Source organism: Desmodus rotundus, chromosome 11 (assembly GCF_022682495.2).
Source record: "Desmodus rotundus isolate HL8 chromosome 11, HLdesRot8A.1, whole genome shotgun sequence".
Classification (NCBI taxonomy): domain Eukaryota; kingdom Metazoa; phylum Chordata; class Mammalia; order Chiroptera; family Phyllostomidae; genus Desmodus; species Desmodus rotundus.
This window is the reverse complement of record NC_071397.1, coordinates 29,900,916-29,928,602: the sequence shown is the minus strand read 5'-3', so window position 1 is coordinate 29,928,602 and position 27,687 is coordinate 29,900,916. Positions and strand designations below refer to the sequence as shown.

General features: G+C 40.4%; 2 protein-coding genes and 1 pseudogene across 4 annotated transcripts in view; 1 reads left to right on the top strand and 2 right to left on the bottom strand.

Moving 5' to 3' along the window:
• The window catches only part of B3GAT2 (beta-1,3-glucuronyltransferase 2), a 68,793-nt gene extending 52,580 nt beyond the window's left edge, over positions 1–16,213 (top strand). The window contains exons 3-4 of the mRNA XM_024576668.3: positions 15,891–16,039; positions 16,127–16,213. Of these exons, the coding sequence (XP_024432436.2) occupies positions 15,891–16,039; positions 16,127–16,213 (236 nt within the window). The remainder of the gene's footprint in view (positions 1–15,890; positions 16,040–16,126) is intronic.
• On the bottom strand, positions 6,469–8,249 carry LOC112319245 (dnaJ homolog subfamily C member 2-like; annotated as a pseudogene).
• SMAP1 (small ArfGAP 1) overlaps positions 15,855–27,687 on the bottom strand; it is a 141,817-nt gene continuing 129,984 nt past the window's right edge. For all 3 annotated transcript variants that reach the window (XM_024576666.4, XM_053913582.2, XM_053913583.1), the window contains 4 exons: positions 26,019–26,146; positions 20,853–21,024; positions 19,651–19,958; positions 15,855–17,627 (listed from right to left, as the gene is read on the bottom strand). In XM_024576666.4, coding sequence (XP_024432434.2) covers positions 17,493–17,627; positions 19,651–19,958; positions 20,853–21,024; positions 26,019–26,146 — 743 coding nt within the window. In that variant the 3' untranslated portion in view covers positions 15,855–17,492. The remainder of the gene's footprint in view (positions 17,628–19,650; positions 19,959–20,852; positions 21,025–26,018; positions 26,147–27,687) is intronic.

The following is a 27,687-nucleotide window of genomic DNA, read 5'->3' as shown; positions in this document are numbered from 1 at the left end:
ACCTGGAACACTAATAAGAACATAAGCACCCCTATTTTCATTGCATTGTTATCTACAACCACCAAGATAATGGAAGCAGCCCAAGTGTCCATCCATAGATGAGTGGATAAAACAACTATGGCACATTTACACAATGGAATACTACTGGGACATTAAAAAGAAGAAAGTTTTCCCTTTGCGACAGTATGGATGGACCTGGGGAACATTATGCTAAGTGAAATAAGCCAGTCAGAGAAAGACAAATGCCATAGGATTTCACTCATATGTGGAATCTAATGAACAAACTGAACTAACAAGGAAAATGGGGACAGAGTCATAGATGGAAACTCATATTTGGGGGAGGCAGTTAGGGAGTGAAGGGATTGAGCAAAAAGGAAAAAGGACCCGTGGACATGGACTGCAGTGTGGTGATTGCCGGGGGGAGAGTGTATAAGGGGACTAAGTGGTAATGGAAAAATAATACAAAAAAATTAAATCAAAAAAGAAAATGTCATTTGTAACATGTAGATTTGCAAGGTGTAGGTGTAGTGTTTAGGTCAGCCCAGCTGGCTTCTGTAGAGGGAGTGTTCCTTCTGTACAAATTACTGGTGGCAAATTGGAAGGATTTAAGAGAATGATTTTCATGTTTTCTAATTAGGTCACAAGGGTGGAAAGGGGTGTTGTCCCTTTTTACCACCTTAACTTATCTAAGAGTCCCTAGGAGAGTATCTGTAGATATAGGTCTCATTTGGAATCTATTATAGACAATTTATTAGTGCAAATAATAAGAATTAAGGCGTATTGCTCTGCACCACTCTCTCTGCACTGGCTTCAGAAGTCAAGTTAACTGACATCTTCCTGGGCACCTCAGCAGCCAGGTCACCCCAACCCCAGTATCTGCACTTTAATCCACCTGCTTTCAACCATCCACGGTCCAGGGTCAGCCAAGCATTGCCCCAAGCTGGTGGGCCTGAGGTCAATGAGAGGGGCATACATCGCCCTCAGCGCAGAATAGGGAATGTCACTTTGTCTTCCCACGTTTGCTTGGCTAATTTCTAGTCACCTGTTAAGACTCAGGAGTGGTGCAGGAATCGCTTTGTCTGGCAAGGTTTTCCTGACTTTCCATCCAGCGTCGATGCAGCTCCCACATGTTCCAGTAGAATCCTGCGCTTACCTACCTGTCCTCCAGGTGGTGCTGGAGGCAGTGTCCTGCTGCCCCTGCCACTCTCCCAGCCCCCAGCTGCCCTGCGACAGAGGGCTCGCTTCTCTTCTCTCTGGGCCTCCAGGTCCCGCACAGCCCTTGATGGAAGTGGCTTGAATAAATTTTTGCTGAATTCATGAATTTTAACTTGTCTTTTTTTTCTAGTTTAAGGATTTTCAAAATTAAAAGAAACAGCTTCTTATTCCTTCTGAAATCACACTGCCATTATTTCTTAATGGTGAGATTTTTCAAAGTGGGGAATACTGAGCCGTACTCCAGAGAGCTCTCTAAGGAGGGCCTAATTCGGTAGGGCTTAACCCGACTAAGCATCAGAATTACCGAGGGAGCTTGGAAAAATACCCAGAAAAAATGCCTGGGCTCCCTTGCTAACCAGTTAAACCGCACCTGTTACCTCTGGGTGTGGCGTCTGGCGCTGGGGTATGCGTGTGTATTTTTTAAGTCCCGAGGTGACTATAATGTGCAGCCGGAGTTAAGAACAGCTGGGGTAGGTGGTCACAGGCTACTCTCAAGTTCCCTCCTGGGGTTCGTTAGGGTCTATTCATAGACAAGGCCCCTCCCGAGCCACCTTTGAGTTGTTCTGGAGGTTTGAGCTAGGATTGCCCCACACCACCAAAAGTTTGAGAATACTCAGGAAAATTATTTCCACATGAAGCACTTCCATTGGTGAAGCAGGAAGAGAATTCGAGCACAGGAGAGGAGGGGGTTTTTAAGTCATAACAACTGAAAAGCAGCACCAGCAATGTAAGGGAAGACCGCCTGTATGCACTGGGAAGGCAAACGTAGTTTTTACTGCAGTAAAATATGCAGAAGAAAATTTACCATTTTAACTGTTTTTAAGTGTACAGCGGCATTAAAACGTCGACACTGCGCAACCCTCACCACCGTCCATCTCCAGAGATTGTCCTCATCACGCACGGAAACTCTGTCCCGGCTGAGCGATAACCCCGCCCACCGCTGTCCCGGCCACCACCCTTCCACTTTTTCTCTGTGAATTGGACTGTGCTAGGGTTTCACATAAGTGGAGCTATACAATATCTGTCCCTCTTGTCTGGCTTATTTTACTTAGCATAATGTCTTCAAGATTCATCCATGTGTGAGAACTCATTCCTTTTTATAAAGCTGAATAATTTTCGTTGTATATATAGGCCGCATTTCGCTTATCCACTCACCCACTGATGCACATTTGGTTTTTCCACCTTCTGTCTGTTCCGAATACTGCTATTAACACGGGGGCACAGGCACTGCGTCTGATTATTTTGGGTACATACCTGGAAGTGAAATTGCTGGATTGTGTGGAAATCGTATGTTTAAAATTGTTTTTTGAGGAACCGCCATATTTTTTCAGCAGTGGCTGCATCATTTTATATCCCCATCGTCAATGCACAAGAGCTCCAGTTTCTGCATATCCTTACAGCTCTTGTTATTTTAAAAAATTATTTTACTTTTATACACTGGGGTTTGAAGAGTAGGAACACAGATCTCTGCTCCACAGGTTCTTATATTTTCTGGGTTGGCATAGAGTGGCTTAGTGACACATTCAAAGGTAGTCGTGGATGATGTAAAGCAGAACATCTCAAAGGTGAAATAAAGCAGGAGACTGATTCTCACAGGCAGTGCCAAGCCTGTTGATTCTGTCATTCTCAAGATACACACGGTTCACTTCCCATCAGAGTGTTTTTGGCCGTCAGTCCAGTAGAACCTCTTTCCCCGCTAAACTTCAATGTTAGGTATGTCTTAGTGCCCCGCTACCAACTTACTAGAAAGGCATTCATGGGTATTTTTAGTATTCAGTTAATTAAGCCTCTTTTATTCTTAGGATCCAGTTTTCATCCTTGTTCACCATCCTTATTGTTTCCTTAGAATGTTTGGTTTTCTAAGATGGTTTATTGTTTTCAGCGTAGAGATTTAAATGAATCGCTTATAGATTAAATAAAGAATACATCTTAGAAATGGAGAATGTTTTATTTTTTTTCCACAGGGAACAATGGCTGCTAAATAGCTTTTGCAGAGCTTCGAAAACTAGACAATAAATTTTTTAGAGTGGTTTACCCTGAAGCAATCACAAGGTTTCAGTCAGTGTCCTGGAGCAGATTAACAGCCCTATTTAACAGCCAGGCCACGCTTTCCGTTCTCTCTACACTAGTAGAAAATCTTTCTAAAGTATAATTGGAAGTAAATGTGGAAAGCTATAGTTTTGTCTGTAGCTTAGGAAGCAGATCAGGAAGGAATCTTTATTGTGGCTGATACAAAGCACATCGTGTCGTGTGAGCATTCAAAAGCATGAAATCTGTGTAAACACTCACATGAGACAGTGGCAGTTGAGAGATGATGGTATATACGTGAAGGACACATGCCTTTTACAAAGCCCTTGCTTTGCTTTCTACATATATCCAATTTAAATCTAGTGAAAGTGGTTCCTGAAACGCCGTTATTAAATATTTGTTTTTCAGTTGAATAGTTCACAGATGCCAAGGCTAGAAGGTAGAAGATCATGAAAAAAAACACTTCAGTAGAAGTTTTCTCTTTTTTATTGAGATGTAATTGGTATGTAATGTTAGTTTCAGATGTGCAGAGTAACAATTTGGTATTTATGTAAATTGCAACATGACCACCACAGTAAGTCTAGTTAACAACCATTACCACACAGTTAAGATTTTTTTCCTCTTGTGATGAGAAATTTTAAGATCCACTCTCTTAGCAACTTTCAAAGATACAGTACAGTATTTAACTACAGTCTCCACGCTGTACATTACCACCCACAACGTACTTATTTTGTAAATGGAAGCTCATACCTTTTGACCACCTTTACCCATTTTGCCCACCCTCCACCCCCTGCTTCTGACAACTACCAATAATCTAGGAGTGAGATTGGTTGGGTTTTTGGTTTTTGTTTTTCTTTAGATTCCACATGTAAGATTATATGGTATTGGTCTTTCTCTGGCTGCCTTATTTCACTTTAGGTAATACCTTCAGTGTGTACCCGTGGTGTTGCAAAAGGCCAGGACTCCTTTTTCACGGCTGAATGGCATTGTGTGTGCATGCGTGTGTCTCGGTGTATCACACTGTCTTTCTCCATCCATCAGTCGGTGGACACCACATCTGCTTCCCTGTGTCAGCTGTTGTAAATAAAGCTGCAGTGAGCATGGGGGTCCAAATATCTTTTCAAGTTAATGTTTTCCTTTCCTCTGAGTAAATACCCAAAGGGAGTTGCTGGATCATAGGGTAGTTCTATTTTTAATTTTTTGAGGAACCTCCATACTGTTTCCATAGTGGCTGCAGCAATTTACATTCCCACCAACAGCGCACGAGCCCCTTAGTCCACACTCATTTGTTGATGTATTGATGATAGCCATTCTGGCAGGTATGCAGTGAGATCTCATTGTGGGGGTTTTATTAAGATTTTATTTATTTATTTTTAGAGAGAGGGGAAGGGAAGGAGGAAAGGGAGAGAAACATCAATGTGTGGTTGCCTCTCATGCACCCCAACTGGGGACCCGGCCCAAAACACAGGCATGTGCCCTGACTGGGAATCGAACCAGTGACCCTTTGGTTCACAGGCCCATGTTCAATCCACTAAACTACACCAGCCAGGGCTCATTATGGTTTTAATTTATATTTCTGTCATGATTAGACAGAAATATAAATTATGTTTTTTCAAGTATCTATTGGTATGTCCCCTTTGGAGAAATGTGTATTCAGTTCCTCTACCCATTCTTAAATCATGTTGTTTGTTTTTTTGATGTTAAGTTGTATGAGTTCTTTATGCATTTTGGATATTAACTTCTTACTGGATGTATTATTGGTGAATACCTTCTTCCATTTGGTAGGTTGTCTTTTCATTTTGTTGATGGTTTCCTTGCTGCGCAGAAACTTCTTAGTTTGATGTAGTTCCATTTATTTATTTTTTCCTTTGCTTCCCTCACCTGAGGAGTTAGACCCTAAAAAATATTGCTAAGAGCAACGTCAAAGAGCTTACTGCTTATGTTTTCTTCCAAGAACTTTATGGTTCAGGTCTTACATTTAAGTCTTTAATCCATTTTGAGTTTTTTCCTGCATATAATGTAAGAAGGTGGCCTAGATTCATTTTTTTACATATGTCTTATCTGTTCAGTTTGTGCAACACTATGTATTGAAGTAATGTCTTTACTTGTATATTCTCGCTTCGTTTGTCCTAGATTAATTGACCCTATAGGCATGGGCTTATTTCTGGTTCTCTGTTCTGGCCCATTGAGTTATGTGTCTGTTTATGTAATTACCATGCTGTTCTGATGACTACTGCCTTGTAGTACAGTTTGATATCAGGTAGTGTGATACCTCCAACTTTGTTCTTTCTCAAGACTGCTGTGGCTATTTGGGGTTTTTAGTAGTTCCATACAGATTTTAGGATTATTTGTTCTAGTTCTGTGAAAATGCCGTTTGTATTTTTATAAAGATTGCCTTGACTCTATAGATCACTTTGGGTGGTAAGGGCATTTTAATGATATTAATTCTTCCTGTCCATGAACATGGTATATGCTTCCATTTATTTGCATCCTCTTTAATTTCTTCAATGTCATACAATTTTCCAAGTACAGATTTTTTTTTTTTTACCTCTTTGGTTAAATTTATTCCTAGGTATTTTATTTTATTTTCTATGCAACTGTAAATGGGATTGTTTTCATAATTTTTCTTGCTGATTTTTCATTATTGGTGTATAAAATTCAACTGATTTCTGGATTCATTTATCAGTTGTAATAGTTTTGAATGGAATCTTCAGCGTTCTGTACATACAATATCATGTGATTTGCAAATAATGACATTTTACTTCCTTCTTTCCAATTTGGATGTCTTTTACTTCTTCTTCTCATCTGATCGCTGTGGCTAGAACTCCCAATAGAATGTTGAATAAAAATGGTAAAAGGGGCAGCCTTGTCTCATTTCTGATCTTAAGGAAAATGCTTTTAGTTTTTACCCATTGAGTGTGATGTTACCTGTGGGTTTGTCATATATGGGCCTTTATTATGCTCAGCTAGGTTTCCTCTATTCTCACTTTGCTGAGAGTTTTTACCATAAATGGGTGCTGGATTTTGTAAAATGCTTTTTTTTGTAAATATCGATATGATCATGTAATTTTGCCCTTCATTTTGCTTATGTAGTGTATTACATTTGTTAATTTGTGGGTGTTGAACCAACCTTGCATCCCAATAACAAATCCCACTTGATCGTGATCTTTACGGTATTTTCAGTTTTATTATAAAAATGCACACACAACAAAGAGCTTTCATAAGTCATTTCTTAGCTCTAATTGCGTTTAGTACTTGCTTTTGAGCAGCTTTCTTGGCCTTTACCATCTCAACAAGGTCCTTACATTGTTTCGTGCAGGCCCTTGCCCTATCAGGCACCGCTGCTGCTATTTCCCCCATTTTGCAGGTGTATTTACTGGGCACATTTACAAAGGCTGCTGTTACACAAGCTTCTGTTCTGTTGCCCCGGGGGGTGGAAGCCTGTGCGCGGACCTCAGTCGTTCGGAAGGTGTTGCACTGTCTGCTTGAGGCACCACTCTGTGCTCTTTTCAAAATTTATCAAAAGATTTTTTAAGTCATCTTTTTGATGAGGGTCAAGTGTTTGAAGACCCCGCTTTGCCAATAACATCTTTGGCAGTTCTCTTGACTCCAGAAGAATGCATTTTCTAGCAATAACCTCCCATCTCGAATTTGTTGCAGTGGGGAAGAGCTTCACAGCTTTACTCAGGAATTTCAGACCTTCTGACCAATTTTTACAGCCATGCTGCCCCCGCCAGCTGGTGTCTCTGCATTCCTAGATGCTTGTCATACATGAGCCTCAGCTTCCTCTTTCTCTTTTCTAATTTGCTCTTTTATTTCTTCTCTTTTTTCCCCCTTTTCTTTTGTTGATTGGATGTTCCATTCGGGCACTGCAAACTTGCTAGTTCAACATGATCACAAAGTTTTCCCAAATCTTCCATCATTTTAACCCATACTGTCTCATTATCAGAAAAGTGATTTATTGATTTTAGAGAGAATGAGAGGAAAGAGGGGAGGAAAAGAGGGAGGGAGGGTTGGGGGAAGAGAGAGAGAGAGACTTTGATTTGTTATTCCACTTATTTATGTATTCATTGGTTGACTTTTTTTAGAAAGATTTTATTTTTAGAGAGAGGAGAAGGGAGGGAAAAAGAGAGGGAGAGAAACATCAATGTGTGGTTGCCTCTGGCACACCCCCTACTGGGGACCTGGCCCGCAACCCAGGCATATACCCTGACTGGGAATCGAACCAGTGACCCTTTGGTTCATGGGCCGGCACTCAGTCCACTGAGCCACACCAGCCGGGACTCATTGGTTGATTCTTATATGTGCTGTAACCAGGGATTCAACCCACAACCTTGGTGTAGTGGAATGGGATGACACTCTAGCTGAGCTACCTGGCCAGGGGATTGCCATTCTTTTTTAATAGCTTTTTCTGGATATGTTTTTCCTTTTTTGCTAAGAGTGCTTGTTGTCTAACTTCCTCCTCGTTTTTCTCTTTAGCTAAATGAGCACCTTCTAATTCAGTTTGTCTTTGTTTTTCTTTAGCTTCTTGCTCCTTTCATTTTGTTTCTCTTTTTCTTTCTTTTCTGCTTCTTTCTTGGCCTTTTCTTTTTCCTTAAAATTTTTTTTTTATTCTTGGATCACAGCTCTATGCGTTGTCAACTGATGCTCTGATCCTGCTCGTTCCCCCTTTTTTTCACGTGTGCTCTTGTTGCCCTGTTCTGCCTTGCAGTCCATCCCCACTCACCATGGCATCCTGCTTTTCCCTTGTCGTCTGAGTGAGAGAGTTCTCTCCGAGAATCGAAATTATACCAGAGAGAAGAAAATGCATCAACATCTTCAAATGATGAATTCATATCACCAAGTTTAGGGACACATTTATTTTATTTGACCATCTGGAATTTCTTTCAGACATAGGAAAACAGTTCGAAGAAATTATCCTTTGCTTCACTTTTAGAAGGAACTAAGTTATCAAAAGTAGGATCTGCACTGTTAAATGATGGTCTTTTCACTGGATCAGATAACATTTCTTAGGCCTTAGTTATGCAAGTGATATATCATTATCTCCTTTTGTTGATTCACCAGCTGCTTTCCGTTTGTCTGGGTGATGTTTTAAAACCATTGCTTCGTGGGCTGCTTTGATCTGTCTCTGTGTGGCTGTGTGTCGCACATGGTCCAGCCTACGCACTGCATAATGACCTCGGTTCTCTCAGTCATCGGGCTCAAGTGTTTTCCAGCACGGGAAATTCTTCTAACCGCAATTCCTTATCTTCTCATTCTTCTGATTATGCTTTTTTATCCTCCAGTTCCTGAAAAGAGGCAGGAGTGTTTCTGTTTCTCTTAAGAAAAGCTTCAAACAGTGTTCCCACAGGTTCAGATTGGCAGCATTGAGGCTTCAGTGTGTTGCACGGGATAGAGCAGAGGTCGGGGTGGTGGTGGCAGCCAAAGCGCTCAGCAGGAGCAGCACGGTAGCCCTGGGGCCAGCCCCGCGTCCTGGTGCCAGTCACTACGAGTCCCCTCCAGTTCCGCCTCCCGTCTCTGCCTCACACCTGGGACCTACAATGCCCTGTGTGATCTTTTTAATGTATTGCTGAATTTGGTTTGCTAGTATTTGTTGAGCATTTTTGCATATGTTTTTCAGGAATATTAGCCCATACTTTTTTTTGGTAATATCTTTGGTTTTGGGTTCAGGGTAAACCTGGCCTTATAAAATGAGCTTGGGAGTCTTCCCTCCTCTTGATTTTTTTTTTTTAATAGTTTGAGAAGGGTAAGTATTAGGCCAACACTTGTTATTTCTTGTCTTTTTTGATAATAGCCATTCTAACAGATATGAGTTTTTGTGGGTTTTGATTTGCATTTTCCTTGTGATTAGTGATGTTGAACACCTTTTCATTTACCTTTTGGCCACTTATATGGGAAAGCAAGGGACTCAGAATAGCCAAAATATTCTTGAAAAATAACAAAGTTGAAGGACTTACACTTCCTGGTTTGAAAGCTAACTATACAGCTACAGTAATAAAGACAATGTGGTACTGGTGTGAAGATAAACAAGTGAATCAATGGAATAGAATCGACTGTCCGGAAATAAACTATTACATTTATTGTCATTTGATTTTTGCCAAGGGCATCAAGACCATTCAATAGTCTTTAAAAGCTGGTGCTCAGAATTATAAATGTACTAAAAGCCACTTAATTGTATCCTTTAAAAAGGCAAATTTTAGTACAGGGATTGTATCTCAATAAGTGGGGGTAGTAGGGAAGAAACACACACACACTCCACCCAACCCTCCAACGGCAGAGTGCTTTGCTGGGAGATGCAAGGAGAGCTGGCCTCAGCAGGAATGAGAGAGGCGAGGAGAGGAGGCGCCACACACACACACACACACACACACACACACACACACACACCTCTAGCAAGTTGCTTGAGACTGTCATGTGTATGTGTAATTTTAAGTTGGTAATTGAATTTTTTCCTCTTATTGTTTAAAGAGGGTAGGGAGAGACTTTTGAAATTACCTGATACCTTCTGACCGTAGAAGTTTGTCAGGTGCCCAGCGTTCTAGTACAACTAGCCAGAGTGACTGTTCAAGAGTAAAAAAATCTGTGTCTTTCTTGCGACTGGACTATATATCAAGGTATTATTGCCATACACTGTCCTCTGCAAACTGGAAGTCGTTTTCATTGGGAGCAGCCTTGCTGAAATTAGATTGCGTGTAGTTACAGAGAATGCGCTGGGACGAGCATTTGGAGGTGAGACTGAGTTCATAAACGATAGAAGAAATTAATAAGCACTATGATGCTTTTAACTTTGGCTGAAGAGGGAATAGGAGGTTTGCTGGACTTCTATCTCCTTTCCAATTTCTTCTCTCTCTCTCTCCATCCCTCTCCCCCTCCCTCCCTCTCTCCCTTCCTCCCCACCTTTCTTTCCCTTCTTTTTGTTTATTTATTTTTCCCTTATTGTACTGGTTAGGACCTGCAGTTCATTGTTGAATAAAAGTCAAGAGCAGGCATCCTTGCCTCCTCTCAATCTTCAGGGATCAAACACCGTCTTTCATCACTGTTATGTTGGCAACGGGCTTTTTGTAGATGCCCTTTTATCAAGTTGAGGAAGTTCACTTCTATTCCTAACTTCGCTGAGAGGCTTTTTAAAATTATGACTAGATATTAGATTTTGTCAACTGCATTTTCTCCATCTATTGAGATAATCAGATTTTTTTAAAGCCTTTAATTTGGTGAATTACCCTGATTGATTTCCAAAATGTTAACCGACATTGCAATCTCAGGATAAGCCTCACTCGGGCATGATTTACGGTCACGTCTGTTGGATGAAGAGCCCTCCTGTCCGTGTTCATGGCAGCTGTTTCCTGGAAGTTTCTGTCTGGGTTTGTGTCAGAGCGTGCTGGCCTCACAGAATGTGAAAAATGTTTCTTCCTTTTCTGGTTTATAGAAAGTTTTATTACCTCTTCCTTAAATATTCAGTAGAAATCACTGGGGAAGCTATTTGAGCCTGGAGGGCTTTTGCCGGGGTGGGGGTGGGGGTTGGATTTTTTATGTGATTGTTGGTGGAAAGATTTTTAACTATAAATGTACGTAATTGTGAAAGGGCTATTTAGATAGATTATTTCCTCATGAGAGAGCTTTGATAGCTTGTGTATTTCAAGGAATTTGTCCATTTTTATATCAGCTGTGAAATCTGCTATAAAGTCATTCATAATACTCCTTTGTTATCATTTGCATGTCTGTAGAGCGTATGCCGCTCCTAACTCCTCTCTCGTCGGTATCGGTAACTTGTATCTTCTTTTTTCCTCCGTATGGGTAGATAGTCATCAATTTTATTAACTTTTTCCCCTAAGGGCATTTGTTTTCATTGTTTTTAAATTTATGGGGGGTATTTTTTGGAGGGAGGGGAGAGGGAGGAAAGAGAGAAGAATCGAATTGTTGTTCCACTTATTTATGCATTCGTTTGTCAACTCCTGTATGTGCCCTGATGGGGGATTGAACCCACAACCTTGGTGTATCTGCACTAACCAACTGAGCTATCAGGCCAGGGCCCCAAGGGCATGGTTTTGATTTCACTGACCTTCTCTATTGTTTTCTATTTGTATTTCAGGGATTTTTGGCTTTTTTATTCATACCTTTTTTTTTTTTCCAGTTCACTTTTGAGTTTCATTTACTCTTTCTAGTGTATATAGGTAGGAACTTAAGACATTGAGCCCAGATCTTTTAATCTAATAAAAATGTTCAGTACTTTAAAAATGTCAATTTTCCATCCTAAGTACCGCTTTAGGTGCACCCCACAAACTTTGATGTCTCGTTTTTATTCCCTTCTGAATCCTCCTTTGATCCCTATCTTTACAACTATGTTGTTTAGTCTCCAAATATTAGAATTCCAGATATCTCTATTGATTTCTATTTCTTTCCATGTGGTCAGAGAAATATTTTGTACAATTCGCATTTTTAAAAATTTACCGAGACTTAATTCGTGGCCCAGCCTACGGCTTCTCTTGATAAAGCCCAGGTGCGCTTGAAAAGCTTGTGCATCTGCTCTTGTCGGGCGGTGTGTTCAATACATTTCAAGTTGGTTGCTCATGTCGTCCGTCTTATAAATGCTTGTGGATTTTTCAAATTTGTAAACATTTTCAGTTACTTCTTTAAATATTTTTTCTCTCCCTCCTATCCCACCTCTCATTCTTTCACTTTCTTTCTGTACTCTGTGTGTTGGTGTTTCCTCTCTCTGCTTCCTTTCAGCAGTTTCTCTTTTCGCCTTCCAGTTTACTCACCTTTTATTCTTTAATGCCTTGTCATGTGTTAATGCCAGCCAGCATGTTTGTCATCTCAGACACTGCTTCTCATCACAGTGAGATCACCTTAGGGCTCTTTAATATTTCCCATATCTCTACTTAGCATGTTCAATCTTTCCCCTACATTTTGAATATATGAAGTATATTTATAATGCTTTAATGTCCTCATTCTATAATTCTACCATCTGTGTCATTCCTGAGTTTGTTTCTGTTAACTGATTTTTCTTTTCATTATGAGATTGTAGTTTCCTGTTTCTTTGTACATCTGGTAATTTTCGTATCCCAGACATTTTGAAATTTAACTTGCTAGGTACCAGAAAGATACATAAGATACATATATTCATTTGTTATGAATATATAATATGTATAACATACATTTATATACACACACACGTGCATCCAGGTAAGGAGTGAAGCACATCTGAACTGCCTCCCTCTCCTTTTTGCGTATTTTATGTATATTTTTGTGGGATGCAACTACGTAAGTTACTTGGAAGCATTTTGATCCTTTCCAGACTTGCTTGTAAAGTTTTGTTAGGCAGAATCAGCACAGCCTTCAGTTTAGGGCTAATTTGTCCCCACAGTGAACCCAATAACCTTCCAACTACTCTTCCAGATGCCCCAACTATTACCATCCCACTCTGGCTGTTGGCAAGTGAACTCTTCCCAGCCCTGAGTGACCTCCAGGAACCTGCCATCTGCTGCTTTCCAGCGGTTCTTTACTGGGTGGGCCTCAGGCGGCTTCACAAGCACTTGCTGACCACATTCACTTGGACTTGGGTGGGGGGCCCTCTCTCTCCAGCACTCTGTGCTGTGAATTCTAGCTGACTTGGCCTCCTGGAATTAATTCTCCATTGTGTTTCCTCAGCCCAAGGGGACTGAAGAGCTGGGAGCTCCCCTCCCTGCTGCCACAGCCTGTAGACTTCGCCCCTCAGGCAGGAAGCTGAGGCAAACAGAGGGCTGTGTTGAGTTTTTCAGAAAGACATCTTTGTCCTGCGTGCCTCTTTTCCATCGTCTAGAAACCACTTTTCCAAACATTAAGGAAAACCCTGCCCTTGTTGCTCTATCATGCCCCCAACTGGAAATGGCTTGTTGGACTTTTAAAGTCTTAACATGTTTATCACTCAATAAGCACCTTCTGAGGCAGGCCTCTCCCTCTGACTGGGAGGGAATAGAACCTCACCCCACTCGCTGACTCGAACTCCTGCGTTCACATTGCAGAACCAGTTTTCATTTGCATTTTAGTTCTTCCACAACCAACCAGGACACAGTGTCCTACTCCCATGACTTTTGTAAGATGCCTATTATCTCAAAAGCTGCTGCAAACATCTTTAAAGCTATTATAAATTAATTTCACTAAAAAAGTGAAGGGTCAGTGTAATATTTGAGGCATGAATACTTGGGAGAAAAGTCAAGATACCCATCTTGGGTGGGAAGCGGTAGCTTATGAGCTGAAGCTCCCCGCCCCGCTTTCAGAGAGTAAACTCTCTCCCAGCTGCACAGCAGGTCAGATGGTTCCCCAACAGGCAACCCAGGGCATGGCCTAGTCCTAGTTAGCCCAGGTTCCCGAGGCTCCCACTTGTTAGAAAATACAAAACCACTTTGCTACCTTGGTGAGCCACCCACTAACATCTCTGCACAGTGCTGGCCTTTCAGGTGCCTCCCGGGGTGCAGGGAAGCCAGGTCAGGGCCTTGTAGCTCCACAAGTGGCTGCTTTGCTTCCAACTGTCCGTCTTGCCATGGACTCTATTTTAAAAGCTGGAAGGATATTCCTGAGCTCAGGAGAGCAAGAAAGTACTCTATTTAAATCCTTGAGTGGTCACGACATCATGAGTCTGTTAAAGTCTTAGTGGGGGATGAAGGAAATCAGAGGAAAGCGGTTTCCTTTCATTTTGAGAAGGACTTCTGCACAACTTGGATCCTGTGTTTTTATGAATGGGGAAATACAATCAGGACCTTGAAGCCACGTGAGACACAGACCAGCCTCTTCAGTGTGATTGACACGGGAGGACTGTTAACTAAGAAAAAAGGATGAAGCTTAAAAAAAGCCAGGAATTTCTGAACACTAGTATCTGAGTTGACCTAAGAGAAAAGTCACTTTTTGTGTGTTAATCTGAAACCTTGGGTTTCAGTTGAGGAGGCCTGGTTCTGCTACCCAGAACTTTCACAAGTGGCTAATATCACTGCTCCTTAAAATATATATAATGGTATTATTATATACTGTAGTATCCATCATTTGAATGGTGCCTCACAGTTAGTGGGAATTTTTCCATTCACTGATTTTATACCAGACTCTGTGTTAAGGTGTCACACCTCTCTTGCAGATGAGGAAATGGGGAGGTTTCATAATCAGGACAGGTTAAGTGACTTGGCCAATGTCTAAGTGCAAGGACCCAGGCAAAAAAAAAAAAAAAAAAAGACTTCAGATTGCAGATTCTGTGTTCTTTCTGCTAGAAGGTGCTGCTTCTCTCCAGGACTGGTAGAAGGTCCAGGCCCTGTCCTCAGGCTAATAATGCTTTATGATTGTTTTTGTTCTCACTCAGCACATGCTGTACCAAGTTGTCGGCATGTAGCTTAGTGGTAAGTTTTCCTGTAAAGGCCACAGGGTCTAGAATGTGGGACAGGCCGGCCTGGCATCTGGAAAGGTTATGAGAATGCCGGTTTGGTTTTCTAAGTACCCCCATTACTGCCTGGTGTCACATGGTACGTACTTCGTTAACTATGCTTTTGCAAAAAGAAGCATAAATCAATTCAGTTCATACAGAGAAGGGCAAAGGCCGCTAAGACATGTTCCTGGGGATTGGTCTTCATAGCTTAACTCTGGGAGGGTGCCTAACTTTACAGTGCCCGCTCAGTCGTTAAGAACAAGGGCCTGGGGCTTTCGGCTTTCAAGTAATTACAAAGGTTCGAACAACTGCTTGCTGATGGCTTGTAGAGCGTTTAGTGGCTAAGCCTTCAACACAGAATTTGTTAAAATTATGGAGCAAATAATGATTTTTCACATGACCAAACCATTGAAGGAAAGTGACATGAATTTATTTCCTTAAAAAATGAAATACAAAAATTTATTAAATGACCTGGTATCTTCTGCACTGATTTCCAACCTGTCCACCTTTTCCAGATTGAACCAAATCAGAAATTTAAACTAAAAAATTATATATTATTCATGTTCTAACACTAACTTTACTTCTATTCCTCAGGCTTCTAAACTCAAAGTAGTAAATCCGAGCTGGGTGTGTTAAAGGACAGGCAGGGGAGGTGGGCGGGCTCTCTCACACCTCAAGGATAGTTATGGGGCGTCTGAATGCTGTTTTCAGCTACATTTAGATCTTAGTTGTTTCCAGAATGTCAGACACAGGGTTTGACGGCCTCTGTGAAACACAGCAGACTGAGACATTTCGCAGTGGATGCCCACCCGCATAACCACGTCGTGGCGCTGAACGCTCTATGGTGATGGCTTGCTTTGAGACTGCCACACAGACAATGCTCCTATTCAGCTTGGTGCACCAGGAGACCTGGCATAGTAGGCATAGAAAACTGATCTTTTAAAAAAGATTTTATTAATTTATATTTGGAGAGAGGGAAGGGAAGGAGAGAGAGGGAGTGAAAGACAGACATCGATGCTCAAGAGAAACGCCAATTGGCTGCCTCCCGCATGTCCCGATCCAGGGACCTGGCTTGCAGCCCAAGCATGTGCCCTGATGGGGGATTGAACCAGTGACCTTTTTGTTTACAGGACAATGCCCAACCAACTGAGCCACACCAGTCAGGGCTATACAATTGTTTTTGATGTGACCAAAATTATATAGAAAAAAGGTAAGTACACCAATATTTTAAAGTCTTTTTTTTTTTTAACTTTTCACAAAGGATTTGCTGTAAGCCTTCAAGTCATCTTGTCCAATCCAAAAGCTGTATTTAAGCGCCGTGGATCCCAGCCAGGGATGCAAGAATCTGACTTTCTAAAACAGATAACAACAGTTGAAGAACTGGAACCGAAAGCAAGTAACTGCACCAAGGTATTTATCTCACATGTGCTGCCTGACCTTGCTGAGTGTCGGCATTAAGAGTCTAGCTACCCAAAGGGTTTCCCTCCCCCCCTTTAGGTTCTTGTGTGGCACACTCGGACAGAGAAGGTTAATTTGGCCAACGAGCCAAAGTACCACCTGGACACGGTGAAGATTGAGGTGTAAATGGAAGCAGCAGCGGACGCAGCCTTCGTTGCCAGGGGACGTGGCGGAGGACGCCTGGAGGTTAGGCCACAGAGCATTCAGGTATTATTCAGTTCACTTCAGCACAACAGCCTTTATTGACACCTGACGGACATCTGGCTAAACAGAGCTTGTCGGTTAACATCGGCTAATCGGATGGTATAAAATGTGTTTTCCATTTGTTTTACATGTTTCCTCTATCACTAAACTGGAAGATCTTTGCACAGCACAGCTAATGACACTGCAGGTACCATTCTGAGTATCTTACATACTTTTCTTTTTTTCCCCATTTGGCCTTATTAGAACTGAATAGGTTTTAGAAACAGATGACAAGTATTTTGTCAATTAAATTTTGTCCCCAATTCCTGACTTCACAACATTAAGTAATCTATGTAAGGTTGGTGGCAGCACACATTGTAGGAAATAAAACCCACAAATAAAAGGTCTGTGGATTCATCTATTTAATATAGGGAGAGAACATTTGTCAATACTAGGCACCATAAAATGTAAACACAATTACTGTCATAAACCTGGATATACCTTCAAGGATTTAAAGTGGCTTTGTTTAGTTACCCTGTTCGCATACAGTGCAGAGAGAGGTCTTCACGCTAGCACTATGTACATAAGAGATCCAAATTACAAGAGAGGCAGACAAAATTTGAATTCTTTAAATATTCATTAAACTGAGTTTTACAGTAACATCCAGGTTTATCTTCCTTTCACTAACCACATTCCCTGTTAAGCACATTATAACAACAGCACAGTGAAGTGAATGATGAAATAAAATAATTTTGATACACTAGAAAACAGTGCTCAGTGATACATTTACATTCTATTTATATGATTAAACATTTGATCATACAGTACCTTCCTACGAGATTACTGGCTAATTTGGAGGTGGGGTTTATACTGTTAGATGTATTACTAACATGATAACTATTTCCCCTATATGCAAACATTAGAGCTATAATTTTATTGAGAGTAAAACTGATTTTGCAAGTTGACTGAGCAGCTTCTCAAATAATATGAAGTTATGGGAAATATGAGCAAAGCTGCCCTGGACATAAAACAGTTTCTCAACCTGCTTTTCACCACATCGAATTTCAGCAGTACAAACCAACACAGTCAGTCAGATCATTCTTAATGTGAACCAATGGGGAAAAAGAAAAAATACGTATGTACAGGAACAAACAGGGGTACTGGATGCATTTTAGCAAGGAATGTCAGGTGGTAGTTCTGGATGAAACGCCCGCTGCAGTCTTCACTTCCACAGTTGTGTGCTGAGAGTCTGACCCGAAGAGCCGCCAGACCACCCTGCGGTGGTGCTGGGGGGCTGGCCGAAACCCGCCGGGGTGCTCGCACTGCTGACGCTCATGCCGGCCATCTGCTGACTCATCTGGGAAACACAGAAAGGGCTCAGTTTAAGAAGCTTACTTCACTTTTTTTTTTTAATTTTTTTATTGTTCAATTAGAGTTGTCCCCAAGCTTATTTCTCTTTTAATTCTTGTTTTTATAGCCACAGTTAGGGTAACTATTAAAATGTCTATTTTATTAGAAGCAGACAACACAATTATTTCTCTGCAGAAAACAAACAGCTACTGTTCCCTTCCTGTTCTTTATTTCCTTCCGACTTTTAGCACTGTCCACAAAGTGAACTCCAGCATATTTGTTCATTGTCTACATTCAATTCCTTGTCCCACAAGGATTAACCACAACTGAAAAGTGCCAAAGTAATCTTTGCAACTGTATCTGGGGATATGATTGAGTCCACTATTCTAAATTTCAACTACACTAATGCTTTAACTACTAAAGACTATGGAAATTTTAGAAAGTAAAATACTTTCTAAATTGTGATATAAATTGTGTATCACAGCTATTCTGCCTTTATCAAAATCTTAAATGGCTCTATATACTTTCTATATATTAAAGGTCACAAGGAGTACATTTTTCTTTTGCTTGGCTAGCCATAAACATCTGAAGTTTTCATTCTATAATAAGGTATAAGACTTCATATGTTTTTCTTTCAGACCGAAATCATGTATGTATATTGTATGCATATAAGCATCTCAACCCTTTCCCTGTGGTTCTCTTAGCTCCAAGACTGAGGACAGGTTAAGGAAAGGCAAGTGGACTGACTACAAAGTACAGAGTAGATTCAAAGCCTATGCGCAGGGTTGGGCTGTATTCTTAATAAAGTTTAAAGTTGCAATTTTTCAGATACTAGTGTTAATCACATCACTAGTGACACATTAAGTGTCTGCAGGGACAGATCACTTCTGATACCTACTAAAAGGTGTTTTAACCACCCTCTCACTGGCCAATAGAACCCACAGGTAAATCCTTACAGGTTGATCTAGCACCTTAACCTCATCTGGTTGTGGTTCAACATTTTGGCTACAGAAAAGCTTTTACTGCCATTTGGTCCTTATAATTTTTGAGATTCCTAGAGTACAGACCAATGTAATACTAGATATTCCTTTAAATAGTGATAGTAAAAATAACTTGGGTCATTTATGGGATATACATTGATTTTGCTAATATTGGTTAGAAATCACTATGGACTATTCCTTGAATGCTCTCAAGGTAGAACAGCTGAGCGGGAGCCAAGGTCATGAAAATGCTGCAGAAACAGCAAACAGGAAGTGTAACGGGAAGAGGAGCGGGACCATGAACCTGAGTCTAAAGACCTTTCTATGGGGCCGGGGAAAAGTTAGAAGACAGCACCTAAAACAGAAGTGGGCTTGAAGGAGGTCGTACTAATGTGTCCTCTTTTGGCTCTGAACTAACTGAGGCAGAAACAGGATAGTATGGACTGGTTCATATCTTATGGAGATTCTTGAACTAGTGGGTACTTTCTCAAAGTATAAACCTAATTATAGGATAAGTGAAAGGAACTTTACTAAGGTTTTTGAACAAAAAGATTTTTTATAAATCCATGAACAGCAGCCACATGACCTGGTGCCTGTCTAGATCCCTCACAAAACAGCGCTTTAAGACTATGAGACTGGAGATTTTTCTACTTGGTGAAAGCTACACCACCCCCCCAACCAAATTAGTGAAAACAGGCTGGGTGATCTAAGTAGACTATAAAAACACCCCACCGGGGAGCTGGGTCAAAGCTTGCTGCTAATTTCAAAGGTGGCAGACAGTCTCTTAAAATGCCCAAGATAATTTCTAGCTGTCACCACTAGATTAGGGATATTCACCATTAGCGTTATGATCTGAAATGACAAAATGCTCAACATTTCTTTACAGAATTCTGAATACAGGGGACGATGACAGGTGATCGCCTGATATAACTTCATTATGCCTACTCAGTTCTTTCTGCCACAATGTTAGATTTAAATGCGAACAAAACCACTTAGAAGGTAACCTTGTCCCTCCGACTTTGGGTGAGTCGGAGAGCAGAGGGCCCTCACCTGCGAAAGGCCCCACTGGGGCGGCTGGGCTGGTGGCAGGCCGAACTTACTCTGGGGCGCACCCATCTGTCCCACCATTCCGCCTTGGGGGGCAATGGCATTCTGCGGCAGTGGCACCACACCAGTTTGTGCACTTCCCACAAACCCATTGGACATGGGCATGCCCACCATCATGCTTGCACTCTGTCCCATCACGTTTCCCAGGAGGCCAGGAGCTGCAGGCACAGGTACGCCCATCGACGGAAAACCTTGAAATGCAGTCGGTGCTTGTGAGGTAAATGGTATATTTGTGGGCCCCATAAATACACCTGCATAAGAACCATGAAAAGAAAATGAATCACCAGTACAGGGCTACTGTACACAGCTGCATTCACCTCTATGATCACATAGCAAAAATTTTAATTTGGGTTTGGCTGCTCCTATTGCTCAGACCAACTCACACCTTGTCTCAGAGCTGCTTAGTTCCAGAATGCACACAAATCTGTTAGGAACCTGAGCAATTTTAATCAGAAGAAATAAATGTGGTAATAGAATATGTTGTAATAAAATATCCGTTGTGAGTGAAGATGAACTGCATCGCATGAGAGGCTGTGCCATTTCTGCTGACTTGCACCACTGGTCTCCACCCCCAAATACTCGGGGAAAGTTCTGTGTCTGGCTTTAAGGCAAACAGCTGGGATGTCAAATTTCAGCTCAGATACGAAATGAAGCTCATTATTTTAAAAGAGAGTCTTGACAGATTTGAACTATGTAAACAACAAATTTTACCATGCTAGTATTTCATTATAATTATTTTTAAAATTTCAAACCTTTCTTGGAATTCAGGTGATAAGTCAGACTGCTTATTGTTTACTTGCAGAGAAGATACCATACTGTGCAGAGTTATATAGACTTCATGCAAATCAAACTGACATAATTCTTCGAAGATAATCCATGTCCTATAAGCTTGTGAAACAATATTTTAAGTGATATGTGAACAGCTTGTTAATTCTAAATGAATAAAGTTTTGTGAATCCTGTACCTGCTTTTTAATTCTAATACTTCATTCATTTCATTCTGTAGTTGTGTAAATTGCAACAACAAAGCATCCATTACACACACAAAAAAAATGGGGAAGAAATATAATTGATACCATTATAACCACAAAGCATATACTCCTAGCAGTATCGCTGTGTCCCCGGAAAGCAGTCAGAGCGCATTACCAGGTGTGCTCTGCTGCTGAATGGTCCCTGCGCCATACAGAGATAGGATGGAGTCTTTGGAGAGCTGTTTCTTTGCCACCTCTTCTGACTTTGTTGTTTGGTCGGTGAAGAGATCCAGATCCCCAGATGTTACTGTAGACACAGTGGCAGCTGCTGGTACAGAGGACGTCCCCTGAGACAAACACCAAAATGTTGCTGAATTCTCCATACTAAAACATGGCTCATCCGTTACTTCAAATCCAAGTACAGTTATGAAATTAGACAAAATTTCAATAGTTATAGAAGATAAAATAGAGACATGAAAGATCACTCACAGCCCACACGAAAACACCTAGGATAAAGCTACAATGTTTCCTATTTTGAATGTATTAATGCAGAAGAGGTAGACCGCAACTCTCTCGTAGTAAGTTGTTTACCTGCTAGACTGATGCTGATTTTTGTATCACATCTGACCACAGCGGGTTCAGCAGCAGGTAGGGGTATGTGGTTGCTGTGTGAGCACCACCATTCCTCAGCAACTACTGCTTCAAGGAGCTGGTGTCCCTTGGAACACAGAACACCTGCACTATTACAGAAGACTGTAAGAAGGCGCTGCAAAGGCTGGTTTTGTCTTTTTTATAAACCAATCTAGATCAGTTTAACCACAACCTTAGGATGCTTCTCACCTTTCCAGAAATGAAGTACAGCGGTGCTTTAACCAGCCGTGCTCTCAGCCAGATCTTGTACTCCACTCACGGACAGAGGCAAACAAACACACACCCAAATAAACGTGTGGATGCTTAACACAGAACTAAAATTTCACTTAACGTCCTCTACCTTGCACACGGTGTTATCCAATCACAACTGATAACCTAAGTTTAACAATCTCTGCATTCATTAATTTTCAATCACATTCACATTTGTCTTTATGGAATTGTTTTAGATATGAAGAGTTTCAAAGAATTCTTTGAAGACTAGTAAAAACTGAGTATGTCTTCTCAAAGTATAGAATAAGGTGAGTAGCAAATAGAGGTTAAAAATCATGTATATGATTTACCTTGAATTTTTAAAAAAATCCAAACATTTAACATCTGCCAAAAAGAGCCTTACACTAAATTACCATTCAAGCATTGTACTTAAAACTAACTTAGGCCAAATAATATTTTGAATCTATTATGACTAATTAAGCAAGAATTTTTAGATAGAAAAAGCCACTTAATTTTGCAAAAGATCTGAAATGTATAAAATTGGACACAATGGAATACCAAATATAACAAATGCATCTGAACTACCAATGAGGAAGCAAAGATCCCAGAAGCTAAGAGCGTGGGCTTGGGGGCCGCCTGCCGGATTAGAGCCCACATTTACTGCAGTATCGACGTTGCTGTCAGACATCCATTTAACGTCCACTGCCCTCTACCGTAAAATGGGGTAACACCACCACCCACCTGAAAGAGTTGTTTGACGACCACGAGAAGCGCTCTGCGCAATGGCAGGGATAAGCACACAGTATTTACTGTTCATATGGTTAGATAACAAAGCAGCCACCTCACCAAGTGATCTTTTCATCATGTGTAATTTCTGTTCAATCCAAGAACCTGCTCAAAAACTCTGAGTTCTATTCCCTGTGAAGCAGCTATAACTACAAGAAAACCCAAAGTGGTAGGGAAAGCTATCACTCCAGTCTCATACTAGAGCAGCCTAACCAATACTCACATGCTTTAAAACAAGGGTATTTCTTCCGATGAAGGTAGGTAATGTGGATCATCTACCTCAACGTGGACACAGTCTATGAACAGCCAAACCAAATGCACAGCTAGTGAGCACTCAAATGACCATTTATTATTTCTGGTGCGCCCTTTGCCAGCACTACAACTCCAGGATAAAATTTCTGCCTGTTATTCTTCACTTCAGGAGGCTGCAGGACCCCTGAGCAAAGTCTCTCCAGTCTGGGATTCCAGACTGGAATCCCAGGGCTGAACCAAGGACAGGCCACAGCACTTGTGCAGGTCCAGATGCTGTGGGTGTATATATATTACAGACAAGATAGGAAAGGGATGGCTTCTGCATGTCACCTTTGGGGACTCGGGAACAATTCCCTTCAACCCCCAGTACTCATGTACACTCTGGTAAGTATCTCTAATCCCCTTAGGGGAGTCTACACAGCCAGACAAGTAAGGCAATCTATCTCATATTCACATGAGTGGGAAAATGTTTTACTAGAATTTGTGCTATACTCAGAAAATCAAATCAGGATTGAAAGGATATAGGATGAAGAATACAGGTGACCCTCTTGAACAACAGGTTTAAACTGTGCAGGTAAACTTATACACGGATTCTTTTTTTCAGTAAATACAGTACTGTAAGCGTATTTTTCTCTTACAATTTTCTTAACATTTTTTTCTCTAGCTTATTCTATTTTAAGAATACAGTATATAATACATATATACAAAATATGTGTTGGCTGTTATCAGTAAGGCTTCTGGTCAACAGTAAGGTACTAATAAAATTTGGGGGAGTCAAAAGTTATATGCAGACTTCTGACTGCTTGGAGTTGGTACCCCTAGTCCCCACATTGTTCAGGGGTCAACAGTAATTCCTGTTGGTGTCCAATCAATTTCATGTAATAATGCCCCACAAAAATTAAATTATATATTACCAGTTTATGCATAAAAGGTATACTTTAACCCACCTACCCCAATTCAAAGACATTATTTCAAAAATATGTCTGGATTTGGATCTTTACTGTTCACAAAATATTTTATAGGGCTCAATAAAACTGGCACAGTTTTGGTTCAAACTCAGTGTTTGAAAAAAGAATTGGGTGTGATTAAGAATATTAGCCCTGTTGTTCTACCAGTTAGTGCTGCAGAGTGCCCAAAGCATGAAGGCCAGACCAAGCCCTCATGACAGCGAAAGCTGTCCACACACACTCTCGTCGTGGTTCTACTTGTACTTAGCAGTTAAACGAGGTTTGCAGTGTTCCCCTTGCTGCTTTGATGCTGAACAGAATGCGTGAGGTACACGGAAGCCTCAGGTGTGGGTCTAACTCTCCAAGCAGCTGCAAAGCAACTCTCATGCCCCAGTGGAATCAAAGAGGTCTAGCAGATAAAGCAACCTCACTAGAATGCTAGACCAACGAAGTTGCTTTTCAAACTCAGATTATCAAATATCTTAAATACTTCTTTCTAAAGCCACATTAGCATTAGACATTTTATCACATGCATACCCAAGCCTGCACAAATTCACAAGGTAATTAATGTCAACTAAAACATCAACAGCAACACGTAGTCCCTCTTTCTATGTGGTGGGGGGCGGGGTGCGGCGGCAGCAAGGGGCTCAGCCATAAAATAAAGTCCCTTTCTGAAAATAAACACTAATGCTGAAGATGATTTTGATAACAATGCATTTAAACTAATATTCCTAAGAAATTCATGTGCTCAATTCTGGTAGTAATTATACAATGACTGCCATAACAATAAATATGTATAACAAAATATATGTAATTAGTCTTCTCAGGAAGACATAACTTCTTTCATATTAAAACTTTCCATCCAAACAATTCCAATTTGGTTCAGTTTTTCTCTCTAGAAAAGGAAGTATTTTACATCAAAAATTATGCTGCACTGAAAGAAATTGGTTATTTGTAAAGTATAAATTTAAAACAGAATCTTAAAATTTTATGCTTAAGAGTAGTCCATATTCCTGACAGTTAATATATTTCACCTTAAAGAAAGACAAGTATCGTATGACTGCATGGTATCACTTACATGTGTAAGGGTGGAGGAAATATAGGGGGCTTGGTAAATCTTTCAGGGTACAAATTAAAAAACAGAGGGCCCACAATTTCAGCTGAGACGAGTAAGGTCTGTGAATCTGAAGTGCAACATAACACGGTGACTACAGCTGAGCACCGCACTTTGCCGTGTATAATGCGCACCTGTGTATAATGTGTTCCCGTGTACAATGCACTCCCATATTTTTGGTCCTGACTTTAAGGAAAAACATCCTTCATTTTACTTTTTCAATTCAATTATGTATTTACTTATATTTAGATACTTGTTTTTTGTATAAAGGAATTTTAGCATTTATTTTTTAACATATTATGGTGTAAGACATTTCATGTAACAAATAGTTACAAAACATAAGAATACATACAAGGCACAAGAAATTTTATGCACTGGTAACAAATTCACAATATTCACATAAGGAATTAGTATTACCCATGTATAATGCGCATCATTATTTTTCCCTCAAATTTGGGCAAAAAAGTGCACATTATACATGACAAAATATGGTATGCTTACTGTATAACTGAAATTTGCTGAGAATAGAACTTGTATTCTCATGTCCCCCCAAAAGTAAAAATGTACAATGTATACATATATCAATCATCACGTTTTATGTTTAAAATACATTGTAATTTTGCCAGTCTCATCTCAATAAAACTGAAGTGGTATTTAAAGTATTTTTTGTAATTTAAGAAAAAGGAATACAAGCAAATAAAGAAATTCCATGTAATAATCAGAAGGCAATTCAAAATTTCTTTACCTAAAAATCCTGATAGATTTTTTAAAAATCACTAAAATAAAACAGGTTTTGAGGCTAACTTAAAACATTTTATCTTCATAATAAAGAATATGAATACTGAATTGTCTAGAACCTCTTACTGCTAGTTTTCCTGCAACCAGGAATAAACACTATCTTGGGGATGGCTCAGGAGAGCAGAAGGAAAGAACTACTGGTCTCCAGTCTATACTTACACACTCACAGTTTACAAACTCTGAGGTAAGTGACCCTGCTGATCTCAGGAAAGGCTGAAGTAGTCTGAGTTTTCCCACTCGTTCACTGTAAACACTGGTGTTTTCCTAAAGCAAAAGTTATCAAACCTTAGGCAGTGAGTCTTTAGGATCTGTGGGTCATATGGTGTCTGTTCTAACTATTCAACTTGTGTTTTTCGTGTGAAAGCAGCCACAGATGATATGTAAATGATGGGAGTGGTTGTGTACCAATAAAACTTTATTTGCCAGCAAGCATCAGACTTATTTAGTTTGCCAACACGTGGTCTAAACAGGAGGCTTTCAAATCAGCGACTCCTCAGAAACAATTCTTTCAAAATTGAAATTTCAAAACTTTTCGGAAAGGAAATAAGCAGTGAATATGTGAAACCATATTCTTACCACATACCTGAGCTGGGGACATGACAGCTGCAGGTAAGGGATTCGAAATCATTGGTCCAAAGATGTCCAGATCATCGTTCAGAGCCGGCACCGTGGTCGTGTTCCCGTTGGCCACTGGTGCCTCAGCAGGACCATCTGAGATGAACAAATTCTTGTCTTAAAATAGAATCTCTTAACACTTGAAACATGGCATTATTTTAAAAATATATGGCTAAAAAAAGAACAGTTCAAAAAGTTGACCCTCTTCCTCAAAGAAACCATTTTCAGTTTTATTCTTCTAAAAATAATTTTACCCATATTTTATACTCATTCTGTACATCCAAATAGACTATATGTGTGCATGTATTTATGTACACACACCCATTCTAGGCACATATCCAAACCCTCCTTTTTAACAAATGATATCATACCATTCACATTATTCTGTACCCTGATGATTCCTTACATGCCCCGCACCATTGTGGCTACTTTACATATGTTAACTCATTTAATACCCCAAACCTCATGAGACAGACACTACTTTTGAATTTACTGGCTACGCTGGGATCTGATACCACATTCTTACAAACAATGCCTCTTCAGAAGTGTATGTGTGTGTGTGTTTTGGATATTACCTCATATTGTCAATACCTAACTTGGAAATAAATGTTGATGATTTGAAATGTTGAATTGTATTTATTTTATTTATTTTTTATTTTTTATTTTTATTGTTACTCAATTACAGTTGTATGCCTTTTCTCCTCATCCCTCCACCCCACCCCAGCTGAACCCACCTCCCTCCCCCACCTCCACCCTCCCCCGAAATGTTGAATTTTAAAGTAACTATAAGGGAAAAAAACTGGATGGATGGAAGGAGGAGAGGGGAGGGGGGAGAGAGGGAGGGAGGGAGGGACGGAAAGAAAACACTACTGATTCTACATAAGTATCCATAAAACTCTGAAACAAACCCTTTCTTTATTCAAGGACAGCCACTTCCATGGTGGCAGTACCAAGCCACTGAACTGTACTGGGAAAGGAACTCTAATGGGGTGCCAGCACTCTGTATGAGCTTCCTGCTCACTCTATCATTAAAAATCTTTTTAAGTATCTCCTTTTTCCGTCAGTGTGGAATTTAGAAAGTGGAAGGGTCGGAGTTGGAGTGGAGTGAGGTGGAGTCTGAAAGCATTGTATTCCAGGACATGGAACGTCTCCCACAGGTCAGTTTTCTGTGGCCACAGCCAACAGTTCAGAGGATCACAACTCCAATCTCCGGGATTTATATCCCAATTGAACTTCTGTTTTAACAATTTACAACCTTATTTGATCTGCCTTTGATTATCATACACTTGTCAAAAGGCGAATCAGTCATCTTTTAAAAGTTCTTCAATATTGACTGAGATGTCTTACACAGAACAGGTACATAAATATTTGACAAAAATAATGGTAGGTCTATCACATCCTGGGTATTTCTTCTACAACCCACAGAAATTCACAGCTTTCCTCTCTTTTTTGAAGTAGAAATATAGAAATTGTTATCATATATCCTGTTTGAAGCTTCAGGGAATCACAAATTATTAATTTCAATGAATAAATTGTTGCAAAGTATTATTTACTACTCAACTCATAAAAGAGTATGTGAAACCCACAAAAGGCTTGGAAAAGATAACTGCACATATTTTCCAGTCATTTTCAGATTC